Genomic DNA, 23077 nt, shown 5'->3' on the forward strand with positions numbered 1-23077 from the left:
GGCAAAGAAGAGTGAAGCAAAGGGCAAAAAGACTGAAGAACAAAAGTCTTCATGGACTGATCTTTTTTTTTTTTTTTAGACTGTGTGTGAAAGCAATTTAACAAGTGAAGACTTGAACATATTGGAAGATACTTTACCAGATCAAAACTAGTAGACAGCTAAAATGGCCAACAGACCAGTTGAAGCTTGCTGATCCTGTAGTGACAACATAAAATGTTAGGTTTAGTTGCTGTACAGCTTGGAGTGAATTGTACTATCATTGATAATACAACTCTTTTCATATACGGCCTCTCTTTTGTATCTGTCACATGCTGGCTGTTTGGTTTTTATCACCTCACGGCACAGTTGCTCATTTTATTCTGTTTTTCACCAGTGCAACACTAGTGACCAGGGCCCAGCTGCCTGCTGCATGGCATTGTCGCGGGTCGTCTTTGTAAAAATCAGAGGAGAGAAAGCAAAAATATAAGTTGATGGAAGAAATTAGCTGGGTGGACAGAAGGGAAAGGCCGTTATCGCTGATGTGTTATGCAAAACCAACCATCAAGGTGTGATTCATAGTTTGGATGTGAGGACATAGGGAGTGATCAGAGTGGAAGAGTGTCAAGTAAGAAGATGGTCTCCTTCACCTTGATCAGCTAACTTCAGATAATCTGACTGACCCAAAGCGTTTATTAATCTGGATTTTTTTGACCCACCCACACCTGTGCCACTACATTGACCATTAGAGGTTAGCTTATTAGCTCAGCTGCTTTCTCTCCCTGGAATCTTCCCAGATTAACCATTTTTGAAGGGCTTAATTTCCGTAGTACATCACACTCAGAGCAGAAGCTGAGCGCTAACTTTCATTAATTCAGCACAGCCAGCAGGATTTAGGACATTTTTTTCACAGACCAGCCTAATTCCCCAAAGATTCAAAACATTTAAAGCAAAGTATAAGGCTGGTAACAGACCTAAATGTCTGATATTACTGTTATCAAACCTCCTCTGCTCAGATACCAGCAGCTGCTGTGACTGGGATCAAGGGCACCCCACTCATGGGCATTGGCAGCATTAGTGGCAGTGGAAGCCACTCTTGGCTCCGTGCCTGCAGGAACACATGCCTCAACTCTTTCTCTCTTGCTTTCTTTGTGCATTTACACTGGATTTCTCACCCATCTGGAGCTTGCCTGGCAGGGGGGGGGGGTGTTGTTCCCTGCAGGGAGCTGCTGCCTGCCGCTTCAATGCGGTTCTCATCCTGTCACTCTTACCACCGTCTGGGGATGCTGCCTTACACCTTGGAATTCCTCTGGAGCCCAGCTAACTTCACTTCAGCAGGCTGAACTGACCTGTCCTTTCCCCTGCCTTTATGTTACCTGAGCTGGGATTCAGCCTTGTCTTCCAGGTTCACTAAACACACTCTGCTCCCCGTAATCTGGGAGTACTCAAGGCTCCGGTGCTATTGCTAAATCTTTAAAAAGTGAAAAGCACCGTACTTTGTAAAGAGTTGCAAGTGTAACTTTGTACCTTGTCTCCCAGATTTACAGACCCGCTTTTGTTCTTTTAACCCTCTGAATCTGGTTCCTGCAGCTACCTTGCCCAGGCCTTTGCTTGACCTTTCCTTTGCTTTTGCACGCAAGCTTTTGCAGCCCGAGGAATTCTGCCCCGTGCCTGCGTGCAGACAGCAAAGTGTGACTGAGCAGAGTGAAACCAGCCACGTGCGGTATTTGTAGAGGGTAATTCAGATCTGTTTTCCGCCTTTCCCTTCTACATCCCTTCTCGCAGCACTTCTGCCTCAACATTCCCGCAGGTTCAAAGCAGCTCAGGGAGCTGGATGGCTCAGCTGAAGTCACTAGAGCTGGCACTGTTTCTTGTGGCCCCGCAGCCCTCAGCTGTCCCAGGAGAGCTGCCCCGGCAGCGTGCTCGGCTATCGCGGCCGATCCCCTGGGATAAACCCCAACAGCCGCGCCGGGGGACGGCAGCCTGATGCCTCCGCGCGGGCCCGGTGCGTGTTACTCGTGCTCCCATCACTGCGCGGGGCAGCTCCCGGGGGACGCGTCGGTCGTGCCGGACACTGCTATTACTCCTCCATGGGGCCCGGAGGTTCTCCAGGGCGACTACGCGGCCTCGCGCTAAGCCAGATCAGCGCAATGATTTGCGAAAACAAACCAAAAAAACAAAAAACAAAAAAAAACCCAAACCAAAACGCCTCGAGTTTTGCTGCCCGACCCGCCACCCTCACAGCCGCCGACCCGGCTGAGAGCGCGGCCAGGAACCGCACCGCGACGGTGCGGCGAGGCGCCGTTTACCCGCCAGGAGCAAGGCCGGGAAAGCCGCCGAACCCCTCGGCTCGGCTCGGCCCGGCCCGGCTCGGCTCGGCCCGGCCCGGCCCGGCCCGGCCCGGCTCGGCCCGGCCCGGCCCTGCCCTCCCGAGCCCCCGGGGGCCGGCGCGGCCAGGCCCCGCCCCCCCGCCCCGCCCCTTCGGCGAGGGGGGCGGGGCTCTCTTGGCAGCCGCTTCCCCGCGACCTCGCTTTCCCCAGTGCGCCTGCGCCGCCTGCCGCCGCGCAGGCGCCGTGGGGGCGGGGAGCGGGTCCGAAGTGGAATTGCGGCGGCCGTTCCTGGCGCCGTTCGCAGCGGGGCGGCGCGGCGGGGATGAGCCTCCGCCCGGCCCGGCCAAGGGGACGCGGGCGGGGAGACGCCGTGCGCCAGGCCGGGCCTCCAGCTGGCCGCCGCCGCCGCCCGCCGCTGCCGGTGGCGTCTCGCAGCCGAACGGCCGCGGCGCTCGGGGAGCGTCGCTGACCAGAGCCGCCCGCTCGGGCCCTGCTGGCCCCGGGGGCGAGGGAGAGGGGCGCGCAGGTAGCGGGGCGGCTGCGTCCCGGCCCGACCCCCCCGGGGGGGCGGGGGCCGTTGGGGCGGCCCGGCCCCCCCCCCCGCCTCGCCTCGCCTCCCCTCCCCTCCCGTTCTCCGCGCGGTGGTTCGGCGGGCGAGGGGGGAACGCGGCCCGGCGCCCGCGGGGAGGATGGTGAAGCCGCCCTCAGCCCCCGCGCCGGGCCGGGAGGCGGCCGAGCCGAGCCGGGCCCGGGCCGCCCTCCGCAGGGGCTGAGGGGATGAGCCGTGCCCCGCCGGGTGGTCGCTAGCGGAAGGATGACCACTCCCGCCCTGCTGCCGCTCTCCGGGCGGAGGCTGCCCCCCCTGAACCTGGGGGCCTCCGCCTTCCCGCACCACAGGGCTACCTTGAGACTCTCCGAAAAATTTATCCTGCTCCTTATTCTTAGTGCCTTCATCACCCTGTGCTTCGGGGCGTTCTTCTTCCTCCCGGACTCCTCGAAGCACAAGCGCTTTGACCTGGGCTTGGAGGATGTGCTCATTCCTCACGTCGACACCAGCAAAGGGGGCAAGAACCTCGGCGGCTTCCTCATCCACGGGCAAGGGCACGACGAGCACCGGCACAGGTAGGTGCCTTCCTCCCCGCTACGGGAGCAAGCGGGTCCCCGTGGGAGCCGGACAGGGCGAAAGGGAGATCCCTTAAAATAGGTCCTTCCCGTACTGCTGTCGCTCTTCTCTCCGACATCCTCAGGTCTTCCCATCGTGTATCAACTTCTGAGCGCTGGCTTGGTGTCCTCCAGCTGCCGTAGCGAGCTGTGGCTCCGGCTTTTGTTTTCCGCTGCGAATTTAGCCTTTTGGCTAGCGAGGGCTGGGAGGGTAAATGTGAGCACTCCTCCAGTGACTGATTGGTTTTCTCACCCTAGCTGATTCCCTGGGTCAGCTGTGGAAAGAAGGGGGTTAAGTTATGGCACTCGTGGAGGTAGTATAAGTGACTGAAAAACTGCTGCATCTTTTCTATAGATTTGATGTGCTCACTCGACAGCTGCTTGTTGCTAAATAGTGTAGCAAAAACTTTGATCTGACAAAGACTTCATGCTGTGACCCAGAGGTTGTCAGCCTACGACGTGCAGGATGCAGAATTAGCGTAGATGGCACAATCGCCTTTTCTGGCCCTTAAAATCACTTGTTATAACGTTATTCCAGGAAATTGGAGGTGTAGGTGGCTAAGTTTCCTTAATTGTGTTTGCCAGTGTAAAGAAATTGGAGACAAAATAGTAATTAAGAGTAACAAGGGTAAATGTCATGCTGTTGGTAGCTTTTTGGAGCCACCTAAAGCTTTGTGCAGTGCAAACCTCTAAATGTTCAAGACTGGGTCGTGTGAAGTTAAGCCTTCAAAATTGAGATTAAAAATTTAAATGAGGGTTGTACTGTATGTTTGCCTTCAACATAATGTAATTACTTAAACCCTACCCTAGTGCCTGCATCATAATGAAGCTGACTGATCTCCCTGTCAAAGATGTGTAAAATGTGATGATGATGTGTGGTAAAATATATGCTCCTCCATACTCAAATTAGTAATATGGAAAAATTTGAAGAAATGTTACTTATGCTGGTAGTGTTCTCTGAGGACAGTTTAAAATATATCCTATTGATATGATACAAGAATTATTTAAAGGCTATTTGTGCTAGATTAAAAAAGAGAGGGCATAATCGCCTCTTTTTATTTATCTGTTATGTATTATAAAGTCTACCTGAATGATATGGTATTTTTACTTAAGGCATCTTTGCTGTTGGATGCATTGGGGCACTTATGATGTGCTTTCTCCTGAACTGAAAGGGCATGGTTGCTTAATATTTAACAAGGGCTTCTTTTGTCTATGATGTTAATTGCTGGTGCGGTTAAATGTTGCACAAAACATAGGTTTAGATGCTTTCTAATATGCCTTTTGAAGTTCTCATCTTCCACTGTGGGTTTGGGTTGTTTTTTTTTTTTTTTTGTGATCTTATTTCTTGGCTTCCCCAGTCACTGCAGTACATGCAGTCAAAATCAGGTTCTAAAATAGAAAACAGATGAAACAGAAAGAAGAGTTCAGAAATTTTCAGAACTCCAGCTGTGACTGTTGTTGTACCATGTGTTGCCCAGTAGATGGGCCACAGAAGAGCATTTGTTGATACTGATAGTTCTGGAGTGATGCTCTTGATTAACCTACACGTGTAAGCGGGTCCTTTTCAGGTTTTCTCTTTAGGTGTAATTACTGAGGCTATAGCTTTAGTAACAAAATTCGTACCATTTTTATCTGTGTAGATAAGCAGTAACTTACAACTGTTGGAGCTAAATGTGTTTTGCTTGTTTGGTATCTGTTCTTAAATGAAGTGGTTATCCTGTCATCAGTTAACTCCCCTATTTTTTTTCCATGAATATGTGTACCTCCCCCTGCCCCCCACCCAAAATTATCTGGCAGGTACAGTTTTTTTATGGCTGCCTTTTGAGTTATTATTTGAGCAAGAATAGTTATTATTCCTATTGTAGCCATGCAAACCATCGGATTCCTCCAAGCATGTCTTAACTACTAAAAAAACCTGCCTGCTTAACCCGCTTGTAAGATATTTGTGTGAATGCCACAATATGCATTGTGAATCAAGGTTATGTGCTTTACTGTTGGAACTTACTACCACATAGTTTTATCAACAGGCTATTTGTTAGTTTGGAGCTTATGTTGTGACTTTTTCATAAAGGAAACCACCTGTTGCCGTTTTCATTGCTGAGTTCCTGCTGCTGTATTGCAGAGACATTGACAAATGATATTTTGAGAAAGTAGATCTTCAGTAGTGAATTCTAGATTACTTGTTATCTCAGTTTGGGATGGAAAACTTTGTTCAGCTTACTATCAAGGAGAAAAGTCAAGCGTCAACTACTCTAAGTGTTTGTTTTTTGGATGGCACTGAGGAGTTACGGTACAAAAGATCGAGAGCAGTTAATGTATTGGTAATACAAAGGAGGAGGTGGAGTGTGGTGATGAATTGACAAGCTGCATTTCCAAGAATTGTGGATCTTAAGAAGAAACTGGATGAAAGATCAAAGGTCATTCATGTGAAGTATACACTTGATCATGAAATGACGAGTGATTTGATTGGGTGACTGAAGGGAAGTGTTTCTTGTGTGAATCTGTCAAATTATAAAAACCACATATCATTATTATGGTGCTGCCTTGGTATATAAGCTGTAATATTTTAATTTGCATTTACCTCTACCCCTTAAATTTTGAACTTCGTAGGTTACTGGAGGATATTAATGTTTCTATCTTCTAGCAGAAGACAGCAGTGATGTAGGTAGAGGGCTGTCATGCAGCCATGCTTTAGTGTTGGATGTACAAACAGTGGTTCTCACTGGATCTTCTCTGTATTCCTCACATTCCTTTCCCATCTCTTTCCCTGGGCCCCCGTGACATTTTTGAGTGTTTTAATTATTATTACTACAGTGGTTACCCCTCAGCGACATTAACTTTACATCTTTCATTAATCTGCTTTTTTACTGCTCCTGTCCTTCTCCTCTTCTCCCCTGCCAGGCAGAAGAAGGGGGGCAAACACCACTCCCTTCCTGATGGCCTTAGGTACTTGTTCAAGAATTACAGTGTCCTTGCCTATCATCCAGAGAAAAACAACTGTATTATAAGATGATGGTTAAAATCTGAAATAAAACTGCAATTTATGTTTTGGGAAATGGATGGGCTGTAGTGCAAGTTAATACTCATTTTTAGCTGTTCATTTCACGGGTAAGCTCTTCATGTGCACTTACAGGATAATGCATGGGGAATGGGTTAGTAATGTTGGAAAGGTGTGCCACAAAATTTTGCCTCTGGGAGGAGGGAGAGTGGAAAAGACTCATCCAGGACCTGTGAAGGTATGTGCATACACTTGCTTTTAAAAAATTGATTTCATTTCCCAAAGATGAAGTTCTCTCCGTTTCAAATAAAATATCACAGAGATTCTGGAGCGAGAGCAGCACAGTTTTGAAGACGCATCTTGCCAAACAAACTTCTGTGTCACTCAAAACTTGTTATATGGTTTTAGATAACTGTCACTTCTCCCAAATCTCTGCGTCTCCTCTGCCACACAAACACTCAGAGGTATTTCTCACTACCCAGTTACTTTTCAGCTATCTTAGGCATTTTATCCTTCAGTACCAGGTCTGAAAGTTAGCTTTGGAACCAAACCAAAACATTCTTATGGTCTCTTGGCATCTAATGTAAATGAGTGAGAATGCAGATTCCCTGTAATCTCCTTGATTTATCAGATTTTTTAGAAATAAGATTATCTGTAACATGAAGTTTGAGCAAACTTGTTTCTTTAATGATGTGTCAGGCAGATGTTCTTTATATTACTTGACAAAAGTAAGATAATTTCTGTGGTAAAAGTACATTAATCTTAAGAGGCTACGAATAATGTAATTTTATGAGCTCAGAGCTGCAAAGCCACTTTGTAACAGCACTTGGGCTACTGTTGTGCCAACAATTCAGTCCTTCAGAATTTGCAGAGCTGTATCTTTAGCTGCTAAATTCCTGCGTATTGCTTAGAGTTGTAGTTTCTCCCTGTGCTTAAAAAAACCTACCAACCCTTGTGTTGTCAGATCAATAGCAGGTGCTGCAAATACAACTGACCACCGCAACTGCCTTGGCCTCTGTATGTGAGTAGGTATAGATCAGTGTTAATCATGCCTTTGACTTTGTTTCTGTGAAGCTAAGGAGTATTGATTTATAAGCTCAGCGGTCTGATATGACCAGTTGTGGGTCAGCAGCTGTATGGCAGCAGTCTAGAAGTGCTCTTCTGTTGCTCAGTATATGGTTGTCTCTATGGCAGTAGCAGCTGCTGTCTCTGCTGTTAAGAGGTGAAAGTAACAAAAACGATTCTGAAGAGCTTTCAGTCTTAATTTCTTCTTTTAAATCATGTATTTTTTTTTAAGAAACATGGCAGTCATAACATGCTTCTTTTGAATACCTTTATCTTCTCTTGTCTGTATGACTGACTTAGCCACAGTAGAAGTGGGCAGAGGAGATAATGTAACCTCTGTTTCTCAGTGGGATCAGTGTCTCCTGTCATCCTCTGCCATGTCATCAAGTGTAAAAGTGCGTAAAACTCTTTGCTTTTCCTTTCCCACCTTTGGTTGAGGCACAGCTTATTAGTGTAATTGAGAGTATTTGCTATGGTGATTCAGAGAACCTTTTTTTTTTTTACCCCTGAAAAATCAGGAGGCACTGTACTGTCTGGGTCCCAACTCCTACTCTGTCCAATCTTCTGTTGCATGAAATTGAGTCTCTCTTTAGAGTAGACTCCACAGTCTCTCTGAAATGTGGGTGCTGAGTTTAAGCTGAGGTGCTTGATCTAGAAGCAAGGGAGTTTTAGGGTGCAACACGCAGGAGGTGCAGGTCCTCATGGTGACACTTACGGAGATGAGGAGGACAGCAGAAGTATGTTCCAAGTCAGGGTTCAGAAACATCTTGTATGTCTAGGGCAGAGAAGTTGTACCTGTCTGGTGTCAGTCTTCAGCTGTTGAAGCTATTGAAAGGGCACTGCCCATCTTTACCTGGAGACTTCTCAGTTGGATTTTTTAGTAGCCATGGGTCATTCTCTGTTCTGGATTCCATTTTGAAAACAGGCTTGAAGTTACGCTGGTACTTGAAGGTTTACGGGAGTTTCTCTTGATTTCTTCCGGAGTCCTCACATTATACCTTAAAATAATTTTTAATTTCTCCTTAAGTTGTATTAGACTGTGAAAGAGGTACCCTCTTGTATTATTTTGAAGGTTCTGATGAAATTAGTCCATTATATTGTAGGCTGAGAAATGCTTTCATCTTTGAATTACAAAACGCGAATTCTAGACCATCTGTCTAGATGTCCTACCTCCTCCCCCCCATCTGCTGAACAGCCTACATCATATGTAGAGTGCTGCTTGCTTCAAGTTATCTTGCTGTACTCCAGTTTGTCAAAGTATTTCCTGTATTATGAAAGACAGGAGTTGAGAGCTGGTGTTCTCCAGTTCTTATCCTTTCCAGTTTAAACAACAAAAAAAAAGTAAGTTTTAACTTGTTGTTTTTTTGTTGTGTGGTTTTTTTTTTTTTTTTTTTTTTTTTTTTTTTGTTTTCCAGCATGTAGACAAAGTGTAGATCATGCAAAAAAAAAAAAAAAAAATCAGGTGTGGGAAAACTGCAGAAAGTCTGCTGCCTGGATTTAGGCCAGCTAGTGGGTGGGACTTTGCGAAGTGCGGTAGCACTTTGGTTCATTTGGGAGTTTTGGAAGATTAAAATCTCAAAAGAACGTTAGCATAAATGTGGGTTGCTTGATGATGGTAGCAGTGTAGGCAATAGTAAGCAGCATGGCTAACTGTGGGCATATTGCAATATAAGAGTTCTCCCATCTTCTGATCCTCTCAATTTCCTGTAGTAAATGCAAACATCTCGATCCTACTCAGCTAGTTCTGAGTTATGGGCTTTTGCTTCCTTACAACATATGTGTGTAAATCTAATTACAAGTTTGGCAGCATCACGTGTTGTATGTGTACACGTTCTCACAACAATTGAACTAAGACTGAATACGAGCAAAGAGGAAAAATTTCGTAATGCCTTTCATCTCTTCCTGTGTCCTTCCCTAAGAAGCCCATAAAGTCCAAATCATGGTCAGCACTTTTATTTCACTGTCCCATACTTTCATTACTGCAGCTCTTAATATTGAGAAAAGTCTGGCCTGATGGGTAGGCAGCTGTTTCTTCAGAGCAGTTATTCAGCTTAACAAAGTGGGAACTTGAAGGCATGTGTTTGGGTATAGCTTGTGGGATTTGTTCTTTTTCTTCCTTTCCAGGTGCAGGCTCGAGTGAGTGCTATCATCTGTCTTAATTCACTAGCTAATTATCACTTTATTACTAAAATTCAGAGTTCTGTTGCAAGTTAATTGTTTGTGGGCAATGTTCAACAGGCCAACAAGGTAGCAAGGCCAAGAAAGGAGAAAAATACTTTTCTCCTGCTGCCCCAAACCTTGAAATAAAAACTGTGAGGGCTCTAAGTGTCTTGTCTGATTGTAACTTTTCTAAAGTACCTGTGTTTACAGTGTAGTTATTTACCTTTTATTTGATCAATATGACTGCTGCCATTTGTCTTCAAATTAAACAAATAGATTTTACTTTATTAGCTTATTGTATTGAGAGTGAATACACTTATACACAGAGGGGGAGTACTGGGAAAAGCTTTGAGAACTGCTAGGTTCTTGTAATACATATTTGCTCATAAAATTTACAGGCTTTTGATTCCTTTTGTCTTTATGTTGTTGTCTGATCTAGTGTCCTGTACTGAGCAAATTATGTACCTTTATCTATTCACTCGTAAGATGTGGAATTTCAGTGTTATTTGTGTTACTTAGGATTTGAAGGTCTCAAAAAATCAGGGAGATCATTTTCCCTGGTGAACTTCCATTCTTTTGGTTTTGAGTACCCAGTCAGGTTCACTGGTGTTTATAAAATAAAGCAAATCAATAAATTGGGAAGATATGTTACAGGTTTTTTATCAACATTCTTCTCTAATCTAGAGACTGCTTTTTAAAGGTACCTTTAGCCTTGTCTCCTAAGCAAAGTTTACATAGCTGTGCTGTATGTTCACCTGTAATGCTTACTGACCCTGTTCTGGTCTCCATTCCCTCTTTCTCCCCTGTAACGTCTATTGGCAGCTCTGACTGCTCAAAATAATGTGACCTGTCAAAATAAGTACATTCTGTATCTCGTGCGTATCTCAGTGCTGGGTGAAAGAGAAAGACCTTAATCAGGGACGGTGCGGAAGGCAGAATCAGAGCCGTGAGCCCAAGTGTCATTTGTGATAACCCGGTCTGCACGAGTGTAACTGCACGAGCCACAGCACGCGTCCTCCGTGCTTCGCGGACTGGCTGGAGGAGGGTGGTTGGAGATCAGAGAGCTGGGGTCTGTGGGACGCCGGTAGCAATGGGGTGCGTTGCTGAGCTGGTGGGAAGCTGGGACAAAGCTAAAGGCTGTTGCGTGTGAAATATGAGGCTGTGTTATTTCTGTTCCTCGCAGGATTTATTCGCCCAAACTTTGAATTGTATTTATGATTCTGTCTTGCTGCCTTCATTTTTTCAAAAATACTCTTACGATGCAAACCCATGAACTGGATTACCTTGCATATGATATTCAGCATTAGTTTCATTAATGTTTTATGTGCTTTCTTACTTGGTAGTCACCTCTTAAACCACCAGTGGATTTTGTAAATGCTTCCCGAATGCCTTGCTCTAGCGCTGCCATTGAGGCTTACAATGGACAGTTAGTTATTTTCTGTTACTCTATTTGAGAGATAAAGTTTGAGGTTTTAATTTGTCTTAACGTTATGTAAACTGATGAGTAAAATTACAGCTTTAAGGGAGTGCATAGGATGAAATTATTTTCTTGCTGTATAAAGATTTAAGAGCTCTTAAATGAGATCACTTTGCGTCTGTTAACACCAGCGTGTAGAAAAGTCAGTTTTCACATCAACCGGGAAGACTTTTGCAAGATGACATTCATCTCAGCTGAGGTTTAGCTCTCCAGGGCAGCAAGGCATTTGAAGTTTGTACGGGCAAGCTGCAGAAGTAGTTTCTTCCTCTCAGTAATTTGTTACCATTTTTCTCCGGGACCTGCTGACATGGTTTAACTGCTGAAGTGTACAGTCAGGCCACTTATGAGCAGGTAGCTGTCAGTGGTAAATCAGACTAATCAGTTTTACTTTTTATTGGATCAACCTGAACGTGCTCACAGAGAGTAAGAAAGGTCTCAGCTGTGGGAGTGGCATATCCCTTAAATTCTTCAGTGGGAAGGGGAAGATCACATCTGCGGTGTTCTTGCTCTGAACATCCTGCTGGATAAGTGCACTTGTGCTCAATACACTGCCTTGTACTTGTGGTTTAGGTTTATTGGCTAGTAAGAGTAGCTTATGTGCTGTTTCCTCAGCAGATTTTGCTGGGTATCTTGCGATCTTTACAAATGTATTGCAATTTGAGTGCTATTTACTGTTTTCCCTATTCAAGTTAGGGGATCTGCTTTTGCTCCAGAGTACTTGCGTACTTTCTGTAATATATTTAAAAAAAATCATGATCCAGAGCTGACTTTCTGCTTGTTTTCATTACTTCTGTGAAATAAAATTTGCTCTGTGCTGTAAAAACAAAACTTGAAAAAACACCCACCGCACTCTGGGCTTGTTTGAGATGTCAAAAGTAGTGGGAGAGATGTTTCTTAGAGAAGGGAGTTATTTTCCTCGATAAGATACAGTATTCTTTTCTTCCACCCCTTCCTTTTTTTCACCCCAAAGAGAGAGGAAAATTTGGTCCTGAAAAATTATAGTGTGAACTAGTTTCACTGAGAATCATGTTTCTGGCGACCTTTTAAATATCTTGTTAATCAGGTTTATCTTGGAAACACTGAAGACTGTTTAATTCTAAACTTAATAATTGCAGATGATACAAGCATGTGTCTGTTTTCCCAGTGCTATAATCACACATCCTTAGTTTCCTAAAGGCATCTGTTCTGCTGTCGTTGGCTTCTATTTGAGTGGAAAGTGTTCTCCAAATTATTAAGTAACACATGTATTGAATTCTGAATTGCAATGCATAGTGTTCTGGAGAAAAAAATACTGCAGAGGGGTAAGTGGGCTCTTCTGCATCCTGGAGTTCTGATGTTATAAAGGATATTCAAGGAGTTCAAATTTCATCTTTTGTGAATAATTCCACTTCCAGAGACAGTGGAATCCACAGCAATTAAAATATTAATGGGTCTGTGAAGCAGCTGTTTTCCAGTAAATAAGAAAAGTCAAAACAAATGATAAAAGTGCTAAAAGTGAAACCAATTTTTAACTTCAGTTTTATCGCTGTATCTTGCACGTTATTTTAACCATTTGTGGTTACTCTGAACTGTTAAAAATAATGTTTTAGGTACTTAAAAACAGTCAAGTTGGAGCCATTAACTGTTGCACTTGTTAAGCTGGTCCAGATCAATGCAGTGAAAAGTTCATAGAGTATGACTGTTATGCCTATTTCTATGTGAAATGAGTTACTAATTCACATCCCAGATGGTGGAAGGGAACTTAACGGCACTGTGGTAACTGTCACCCTGATAACTGAGAATTTTTTTTTAGTTTTATATCATGTCTGGGAACTTTCCCATATTGAGGGACTGATACCTATGGAAGGGATACAAAAGTATCTGTGTATATGATATCTATAAACTGCTCAGTGAAGTAGATAATCAATTGTCACTGCTGTCATTTCAGTACTTGCACGTGAAACTTTAAAACCAATGACTAATGAGGTGACTGATATTCTACTAGAAGTTTTTATAAATAACTTCTCTTATGAACTTGATTCGGCTTATTCTTGTAGTGGTACTGGTGAACAGAACAATTGGGAATCGTTCACAGTTGTATTGGTAACCAAAGGAAGCTCTTTTATAAAACACCAAGAAAAACTCACTTAAAATGAACACAAAACCTCCTCCCATCACCCCATCATTCTTTGTGTTACTTGATGTGAAAACAACAACGCACAAACGTTGATAGAGGAGAACCTGTAGTCTTTCTGGTTGGCTTTATCGAGTCCTGTGTTGGCATTGCAGCATTTGATAGCTGCTTGCTGACCAGAGTAGGCGATGGGAGCACTTCATTGACTCATGAAGTCAGATGCCTAATGGTGACTGTTCTTGTGTATGTTTGTGAGATGACAGAATTTTTGAGGTTGTGTTACTGACACTTGTTGAACCCCAGGTCCTTGGTTTGCTCTGGCTTTTATACATCTGTAGTCTTTTGATGTGTTTATTTTGCTTTCTGTAAATCACTAGAGCACTAATTTTAATCAGATGGATATGCTGTTGCAGTTATGCATAGTCATTTGCTTGACACCCCCTCTCCCCTCTTTAAACATAATTTTCTCAGAATAGCATCTGGCTGTCACACTACAGTGGGACTAGATCATCCAGTCTACTGCCATTACAAAGAAAAATTAGGCTTGACACGTTCATGTCAATTTGGCAAGATGCCTGAATCATTATGTTCAATGAAATATGTGACGTTTCAAGTGGTAATGTAACCTGCAGGAATACTTGCAGGAGAAACTTAAGGTACTGCAAAGAAAATGCCACCTTTACTTGGTCTGGGAGGTTCAGATGCTGACACAAGTCACCTGATCAATCCCCAGCACAAGACTGCAGTTTAGTCCATTAAGGTATACAATATTATTGAAAGTTTTTTGTACTCTAGAATTTGCTGATGGTGATGCCAGGAAAATTCAAAATGCTTTTTGAGTTTAGAAGTGAAAAACCCAAGGAAATATCTATGCAGCTTCCTTTCATACAGTAATAAGTGAACAAACCAACAACCAGTCCGAACTCCAAAGCGGTGTGTGTAATTTTTGAGTAAGTTATAATTGCTGGCTGTTCTTTGGCTCCCTAGCAAGTTTGTTTTGAACCTTCATGGGTCCATACTATGGAATTTTTAGAAAAATATCAAACTGTGTAATACTGTCTAGTGTTCTAGTCACTAGAAAAAATATGTGCGAGCATAAAAAATTAAACTATTCCTTAAATTTTATACTTAGCAGATTCATTTTTCTGACTTATGTTAATAAGAAGAAATTCTGGAACCTGTGCAGATGGTAAGTAGAGTTCTTCCAAGCTGCCTTGAAAAATTGCCTTAAACTGCATCAGCCATAACCTTGCCTCACCAACTTTTGTGTGGGTTCAATAATGCTTAAAATAGAATGCCTTTTGAGATTTAGAAAGCCTTGTATTTACATCAAGCTGTTCAAATGTGGCAGACGATTTTTGGTTTTATATTTTATTTTTAGTTTCTGCTCTACTGCTCCTTTTAATGAAATTGGGTGCTTATTTTTAGCAATTTGACCCTACTGTTTTTAGTTCAGTGCTCAACAGTTGCAATAAAACAGGGCTGTGAAGGTGGCAAGTGCTATCCAATGGTGGTGTATTCTGAAACATCTAAACCAGTGTCACCATCTTCTCTTTGTGGAGATGGGAAAGCTGGGAGGAGAGAGGGAGAGGAGGAGATGGATGGAAGTGTAACTCGGCAGTTCTTCTGTCCCTTTAGGCCATGCTGGTTTTCAGATCCCAGATGGCCTTTGCCCCAACGTTGCTCCCACACAGGTTACGTGTGGTCCTGAAATGTTCTGGTGACTGGTGGCTGATACTGCCTCATCTTTTAACCCATTAAGAATGACTGAACTTTAACCTCTGAGAAGCAAGAGGAAAATAAAAGCCTCCATACAACTTAAGTAATCCTCAAGAAGGGAAGCTACATTAGGCTTTGACAGGCATCTTAAATACCTTGTTATGTGTTCTTTATTTTTTTTCTCCCATCACTTCCTTATGGAATCCAAAATGACAATGACTGAAGGTGACATAATGCTTATAGAGCAGGGAATTAAGTTTCTGTTTCCTGGTCTGGGTGATTGATTTTGCAGCATCTTTAGGGTTCAAAAGAACTTCCCACTAATGCTAGCTTCTGTGCGTGACAGTGGCTACAAGGTTATGATCTTTTGCCACAGCATTAATCTTCACAAATAGGGTCTTTCTCTAAAATTGCCATGGGTAGGTGTTCGGCATCTTCTAGCACACACAGAGGTTCTTCAGGCAGGAGATACACAGCGATTATTTGTTGGCTTGTGCAGGGAGCCTAGCCAGTTCGGCTGTGTATAGAGGGTTAATGTGCTTACCAACTCAGCGAGTCCCTGCTGGCTTGGAAGGTGGAAGGTAGGAGAATACCAACCTCCTTTGATTCTTGTAGTGGGTTGATTCTTGATCTTGCTGAATCAATGTATTCCGATTCAATTTTTTTTTTTCTCTCAGATTTTATGCCTTTTTGAGTCAATATTTTTCTCTTAAATTAGTGTCTCAGCAATTCTACACTTTTTCTTACCTTTTGTGGCTTAGAGCTGTGAGAGTATCCTCTCATAGCATCACAGTTTGGTTTTGGTGGAGCTGAGCCCAAGCTCATGCTGGAATTTGGGTCGTAAGGAGTTGAATCGCCTAGTTTGGTGATCTTGGGACTGCACGCTTGTTTACTCTGGACCGGTGGGTTTGAAACTGTTGGGTCTGAACTTGTCAAAATAAACATGGTTTTGTTGCCTACAGCCAGTGAAGGAAATAGTTGTGGGTTGTTTCCTAGTTCCAGAGTTTCCATTAGTCAAATCAACAATATTATCCTGTTTAAGTCATCTCTTTCTTAATTATGTACTGCTATATTATGGATAATATATTTGTTAGGGAAATAACCTCTTTTTCATGAAAGGGGTGAGGATGTTGCTGTAATCATTTGAGCTACTCAAACAGATCTTAATTTAATCTTAGAGGAATCAAACGTATGACTGCAGTTGTCCATGAACTGCATTTTGTTGCTGGGAATTTAGAAAATTGACTACAGTGGTGGTAGAGAAGGAAGAAATTTGACTTTTTATGCTGGATGTATATGTGATTGTATTAAGCGAATTAACAGGAAAATAACACAGTGTGTACTGTTTATAGAGCTATCTGAAATATCTGAAATTCTATCGATGAGGACAACTCAAAGATCAAATCACTGAGCCATTCTGTATCTCCTGCTCGTCTGTTTTAGATTCATGTTCTGGGTACTTCTGTGTATTTTCTGTCTTGGTCGTCTCAGGAGTATGTGTCCAGCTCCTCTGTTGTTGCATACATCTAAAGCCCATATGTGTAGTCTTTAAAACATGTTAATATTAGTGTTTCACTGATACTGAAAATAGCACCGATAGCTGTTAATTGACATTTCATTGCTTCATTTTAATCTGTTAATTTTATCATAGGTTTATGAAAAACATCCATGATAGTGCTAAATGTATATAATAGATTTACTACTGTACTAGAGTTCTGGATGTATATACTACTGAAGCATTGCTCATTTGCTGTATTTTGTTTCACTTCATGTATCCTGACAATATTTCTATTGCAGATGTATATGAAACAAAGATCTGCTTAGCAGTTTCTGAAGAATGCCAAGTCATCTTTAGCTGACTTAATTGTAATGTGTAAAAGTAGTTTATACATCACAGTTTCCTCTGTCATACTTTTTTTTTGCATTCTATTTCGTTCACCATCATGGTCTTAACATCCTTACCTTGTTTATGGGTCAGTTATTCCTTAGACTATGTGCTGGATTTTAGTAACCTGGTTATTTATCAGTTGGGAAGATAGTGCAATTGGGAAGGTGTCTTTTTCAGAGTGAAGCTTATCACTCATTCTCTGCCATTTGCTCCTATATGAGGAAACTCCACTGAATAATTTATGGTAATGATATCTACATCCTTGAAGATATTGGGAAGCTGTCTGGATATGGTCCGGGGCAACCAGCTCTAGGTGGCCACCTACAGGGTAAACAGGGGGGGTTAGACCAGAAGATCTCCAGAGGTCCCTTTCTACTTCCACCTTTCTGTGATTCTGTGGTGGGGACAGTGTTCTCTTCTGATGTACAAAAACCTGCTTTCCATATTCATAAATGTACTGAGTAGTGTGGGCCTTGTGTTGTTATATTTTTTGGGGTGGGTAGTTACTGATCCAGTGTTGCTTTTCTGGCCTTTTTTCAAAGGAAAAAAAAAAAACCAAAAAAACCCAAAAAACAAACCAACACCCAGTTACATGTCTCTTGAATCAAAATCATGTAGTTTATTACCAAGGTGGATTATTTTAATGTGGAAACTTATTAAAAGCACCTGGAAGGCTAAACAGTTTGCCACACAGTTGTCTTTCATCCTCTGCTTTATTGACAAGATTAAAGAACTTTGGGAGTAATGAGATACAGTTTTGTTATACAGAACAGTGGAGATTAGACCATACGTCATGATTTCCAGGTATTTTGTTGCTCTATCTTTAGTTAGTGTTTTGGCTAGTTTGCCAAGTAGAGAAGTATAAAGCTTTGTTGTTCTTTCTTTCTAACCAGTCCAAGTGGTGCTGTATGGGAGAAAAACTTCTATAGAGTATTTCTATTTTAATTAATCCAATATTACTGTTAAAAGTATATCCACTCTGTAGTGTGTGTCAACTTATATAAAATAATTTTGAATCACAGTATCAGTGTTATAAATATTCGTGTTTTTTTTTCCCCTGAAATAAGTAAGGACCGTGTTTAACAACAGAACATTTTCTGCATCTCCTGTCCTGTCTGTGTTTTTCTCCTGACATATCATGAAATACTACCTTCTGAAAGCTATTGATATTCTGAGACAGAGTTAAAATTAATTTATTTTTTTCTGTTGTTGCCTCATAATTCTTCCAGTTTCTGTGGATCGGGACTACATTTTAAACTGTGGCTACAGAGGGAGGGAAGGGAGTGATGGTGGCTGGTGCGATCCTGCCAGTCCTGCAGTGCAAGGAGCTGATCTCTGTCTTCCTGATAAGTCAGATGCTGCTCCCATGCCACAGCAAGACTAAGTGACTAGCACTGGTGCTGTATTAGCCAAGTGGGTTGTGCATAACTGTTTCTTGGTGAGAGGGGCAAGTCAACAGAAATTGCTGTAGACCTGTGTAAGCTGCACGCCCGTAGTAGTACTGATTCCCCCATAACGAATTGCATATATCAGTCATAGGGTAGATCCCAGGGTTTTCTTCCTCTTCTTCATGTTCTTTGCCTTACAACATTTTAGTGTGTGGCTTATGGCACCATGCATGTTGACTACTATTCTTATTTTAAATGAATTGATACACAGGCATCAATTTGCCATATAGCTATGTAATAACCATTAGAGATGGAGGAAGAAGATAAATCTGAGCAGTACAGGTGATCCTTCCAACAGGATATTTAAAGCACTGTTGAATCTGGGATGTGCAAAGCAACTCTGGCTGTGTGAGTAAAATAGCGTTATGGAAATGTGGTGGCTTGTGTCAACAGAACATCTGTGTGAGGGTAGTCATTTCCTTAGAGCTCTGTAGGACCTGCCAGAGGCTTTCCTGTGCAGAGAAGTCTACTACCATCTGCTTACCTGAAAGTTTGCCATCTCTAAGCCTACATTATACACTATTTGCTACTTTCACTTTGCAGTAGCCTTTCTCTAGGTGTATTTTTGCTGTCATTTTATATTTGAACAATTGAGAATCTTTAGACAAAGACCATACTAATATCATGGCTATTGTTTTAAATAGCTAATTTTCTCCAGCGGTTTTTTTTTTGTGAGAGACTTGGGGGTTACTGCTGGAGATCAGGCTGCTGAGACTTATGGTGTAAAAGGAGGGAGCTACCATACTTACCGTGGTACCCCCTTTTGAACACAGACATCAGGAGGAGGACATTGCTTCAGGTAATAGAATTCTCATTTTTCCCGTATAGGGAGTGGGAAAAGGGAAAGTAGTACCTGATTAGGAACAGGAATCTGGAGTGGGAGGTAGAGCCAGGGCTAGTAGAGGACCTTGGTTGTGGTGAGGAACAGCAATTAATTTATTTCTTTGGAAACTGAAGATGGGAATTGCACACGGAGCAAAATAAAAGAGGTGTGATGCGACTGTGAAATAGCATTGTTTGCTTTCATCCAGTTTTTTTCCTAGGTAGGAAAAGATCAGCGTTGTCTGAGGCATAAGGAGAGGCAGGCATTGGCTGAGTGAGATATCAATGACTAATCAGAGTGGCCTTGGGGAGAGGAGACATTTGAAACAAGCTGGTGCTCGGCAAGGCATAAATAAAATTTAGGATGGTAGGGAGTGACTCTTCCCTGATGGAGGAAGCAGTATCATTGGGATAAACTCAAGGAGAGGAAACCATATGGCCAAGTGAGGGGATAGAGGTGATGGTGGGGAAAGGAGTGACAGTGGTTAATGGTCACGTGAGTTTGTGTGCAGAAAACATGACCCTTATAGCTTGGGCTCTAATTTAACATCCCTGAACATGCAGGTTGGTAACACCTGAAGCTCATGTCATGTTCTGCTGTGTCCCCAGCCATTTAATCTTGCCTGTATCCTTGCCCCAACAGCAGTGCTTGGGCAGCCAGCCAGTTAGAAGACTTGATTTGGCCTGAAATGATCAGGGATTTTTCAGCTGGTTCAGCTCACCACTGGCTGACTGTTGCCTGGTCTTCTGAGTACCAGCATAAAGCAGTAAAGGACAGCAGAGGCCCTGAAATGTAAAGAATCACTTGCACAGAGATGGTGACCAACACAAGGAATACAGTTATAATATCCTTTATCACATAAACCAGTATTCTAGCTGTTACTGTTGATTATGTTATTAATGCTGCAGTCATACACAACCAATCTTTAACCTAATAAAACAGCAACATGTGTGGACATACAGGCATCCTTCGCATGCTAGTTGACTTGTTTACACAGAACCGCTGATTTTTCTGGCCATCAGTGACTCACTGGAGCAACAGCAGGGAAGCTGTGTTACTATTCACTGTTTATCTGACTTGTGAGCAGGAGAGGGGAGCCATGCTGATGGTGTGCAACTCTTACTCATCCAGGGATAGTCTCTTACCAGTCCACACAAGCGGACTTCTCTATCTTGGGCACGCAGTGAAGGCAATGTCATCTCTTCTCCGACTGGAAGTTGGGTCTGCAGATGGGTCCCCTCTGAGTTTGTCAGAAGAACTTCCCAAAGCTGAAGCTGCCACAGCCTGTGCTTGCACTGGTGATCTCTGCTCTAGGTGTTGTGTGGGTTGTCCAGGCAGTTCATTTATCTCCCCATGACTTTATCCAGTAGTCCTCAGTTTCCAGCAGATCCTTGCCTTATTACTGTTGGCTTTGACCGTTTACCTCAGAGCTCTACTGTTAGTTTCATTTCTTGTTATACCATTCACCTTAAAGCTTCAATTTACACATTTGCCTCTGGCAGGCTCTGTTAAGGGAAGGCTATGTGAACTCCTCCATGAGAGAAGATTGCTCCTGCTTCTTTACCCATGTTAGCTTTGGCTTTCAGTTGACCCCATCATCAGCTAATTCAGGGACCTAACCCCATGCAGAAAGCCTCAGAACAGACAAATGCCCGGGAGAGCACTGCCAAGTCCCCAGGCAGTCTGCTGTGTTAAGACCCTCAATCAGTTGACCAGCCACTGACAAGTGCCAGAGCTGGTGCAAAGTTGAGTGAGACCTTTGACTTGGCAGTAGCTAGGTATTAATCAGCTTAAATATAATGTGAAACTGTAGCTGGAGTTTCTTTTTTTTTTTTTTTTTCCTGCTGCAAGCTGATAGGTGTGAAAGTCTGTCAAGGTATTTTTCTCTTCCTCTCTTGGTGACCTACATAGTAACTGATAGCAGTAGGCTGTCATCCTGTCAGCTCAAATGGTGGAGTCCCTTATGGATGTAAAGCTACAGCCCTACCATTTTGAACCACTCTGACGTTAAAATGACTGTAATAATTTTTAGTGATTGCTGCTTCTTAATTTCCATGAAAAACACCCCTCTACACCCAAACACGATTCTATACAGCAAACGTCTTTTGGCACCCTATTTTTCTTTTTTGAGTGTCCCAAGCTCTGTTCTTAAGGTTACTTACTTTCAAAAGTCAGCCAAATACTATTGTTCACAGTTGGTGTTTTAACTTTTTTCTGATTGTTATTTGAAACTAAATAAAACTTTCAAGCCCTGTTCTTAATAAAATCAAGTTAATTATATAAAGTGGATTAATAGAGGTGCTTAACTGTGTTGCTTGAAAAGTTTTCTTTGTCTCTCTTATGGTTTACTTGGTCTTTTTTCAAAACAATGGTAGACCAGGAGTTACCTGCTTTCTACTATTGTTCATGTTTAGTGTTGTGGGGGTTTTTTTGTTGGTTTGTTTTTTTTTTTTTTTTTTTTTTTTTTAAGTGAGGGGATTCTTTTGGCAAATTTTTTTTCAAGTTACGTCCCCACTTGTTCTTTCATTTTAGAATAAGCTTATAATCTATATGTGGAATGTCATCGAAGGATTTTCCTCCCTGGCTTGTGTTGCTGGATTTGCCTCTTTGTTGTTTTTGGTTGGTTGGTTGTTTTTTTTTTGTGTGGTGGGTTGGTTGGGTGGTGGTGGGTTGGTTGGGTGGTGGTGGGTTGGTTGGGTGGTGGTGGGTTGGTTGGGTGGTGGTGGGTTGGTTGGGTGGTGGTGGGTTGGTTGGGTGGTGGTGGGTTGGTTGGGTGGTGGTGGGTTGGTTGGGTGGTGGTGGGTTGGTTGGGTGGTGGTGGGTTGGTTGGGTGGTGGTGGGTTGGTTGGGTGGTGGTGGGTTGGTTGGGTGGTGGTGGGTTGTTTTTCTTCTCCTGGAAACTTAGGTTTTGGCTGTAGTAGTAGACTGGACATAAAATAATACTGAACAGCTTGATGCTGTATAATGGGAATGCTCTGGTTCTGTTTCTTTTTGCGTGAGCATATGCCTTAGTATCTGATCTGTGCCATCAACATCAGTGGGACCGCTTTGTCCTATATGTAAATGTGCTTATTTATAAAGATGCCTCCTTTAATAGGAAGCAGAGATGACGAATTGCTTTTGCAAGAGAACCAAGTTAATCGCTTTCTCAGTATCACAGGATGAGCTATGTATTATTCTGCCTTTACCAAATGATCTTTTATATCAATAAATAATACAGTATGCAAGATGCTTGTCCATACTGTGTTAGACTTGACTGTGGTCTGTAGAGTATAAATATATTGCTGTACCCATATCTAAATTTGTACAGCAGCAGTGTTTCCAGCAACCTAGAGTGGTTTATAGTAGAAAATTCTGTGGTTTCACATCATTAATTGTAGTAGGCTTCTGCAGTTTTGAATGAAAAGTATCCTACTAGCTTTTGGTGCTGTTCAAATGCCTAATCAGAATAAGCTCTCTGTTTCCATATGTTTGTTCTTACTATCTTGCCCATTTCTAACATTTTATCCTACCCAATTCTTGTTCAGTACTGATTTCTTTTTCTGGTTCTTACTCCTATAGTCTACACATGTTTCACTCCTGCGTCTTGTAAAGTTATTCCGTCTTTATTACTTTAAAAAAAGCCCAAACAAACCTGTCTCATTGGGGTACTAGTTGGAAAGGAAGATCTGATGTTCCGGTCAGTGTGGTGTTGGGAGACGGGAAGCTATTCAGAGTCCCTTTACACAGAGTAGGTGGCAACATTGTTCCCTTTGAGGTTTCTTAATAAAACATGAAGAGACCCTAAACTTCATAAACTTTTAGTAAGACTTAGGCTTTTTGGTGTCCTTTTTTAGAAGTAAGATTGATTGCTAAAAAATATATTTTTTTTCCTGTATACTAGTGTTGTAAGTGCTTTGGCAATCAGATTTAAGACCTT

At 42.7% G+C, this 23077-nt stretch overlaps 1 protein-coding gene across 2 annotated transcripts in view; it reads left to right on the forward strand.

Moving 5' to 3' along the window:
• Positions 1–2530: 2530 nt before the first annotated feature.
• MAN1A2 (mannosidase alpha class 1A member 2) overlaps positions 2531–23077 on the forward strand; it is a 156422-nt gene continuing 135875 nt past the window's right edge. For both annotated transcript variants that reach the window (XR_006164933.1, XM_032995637.2), the window contains exon 1: positions 2531–3428. Coding sequence is in view for 1 of the 2 variants with exons in the window: in XM_032995637.2 (XP_032851528.1) it covers positions 3121–3428 (308 nt within the window). In the remaining variant the exon portion in view is untranslated. The remainder of the gene's footprint in view (positions 3429–23077) is intronic.

This window comes from Tyto alba, unplaced genomic scaffold (assembly GCF_018691265.1).
Source record: "Tyto alba isolate M040663 unplaced genomic scaffold, T.alba_DEE_v4.0 Super-Scaffold_14, whole genome shotgun sequence".
Taxonomy (NCBI): Eukaryota; Metazoa; Chordata; class Aves; order Strigiformes; family Tytonidae; genus Tyto; species Tyto alba.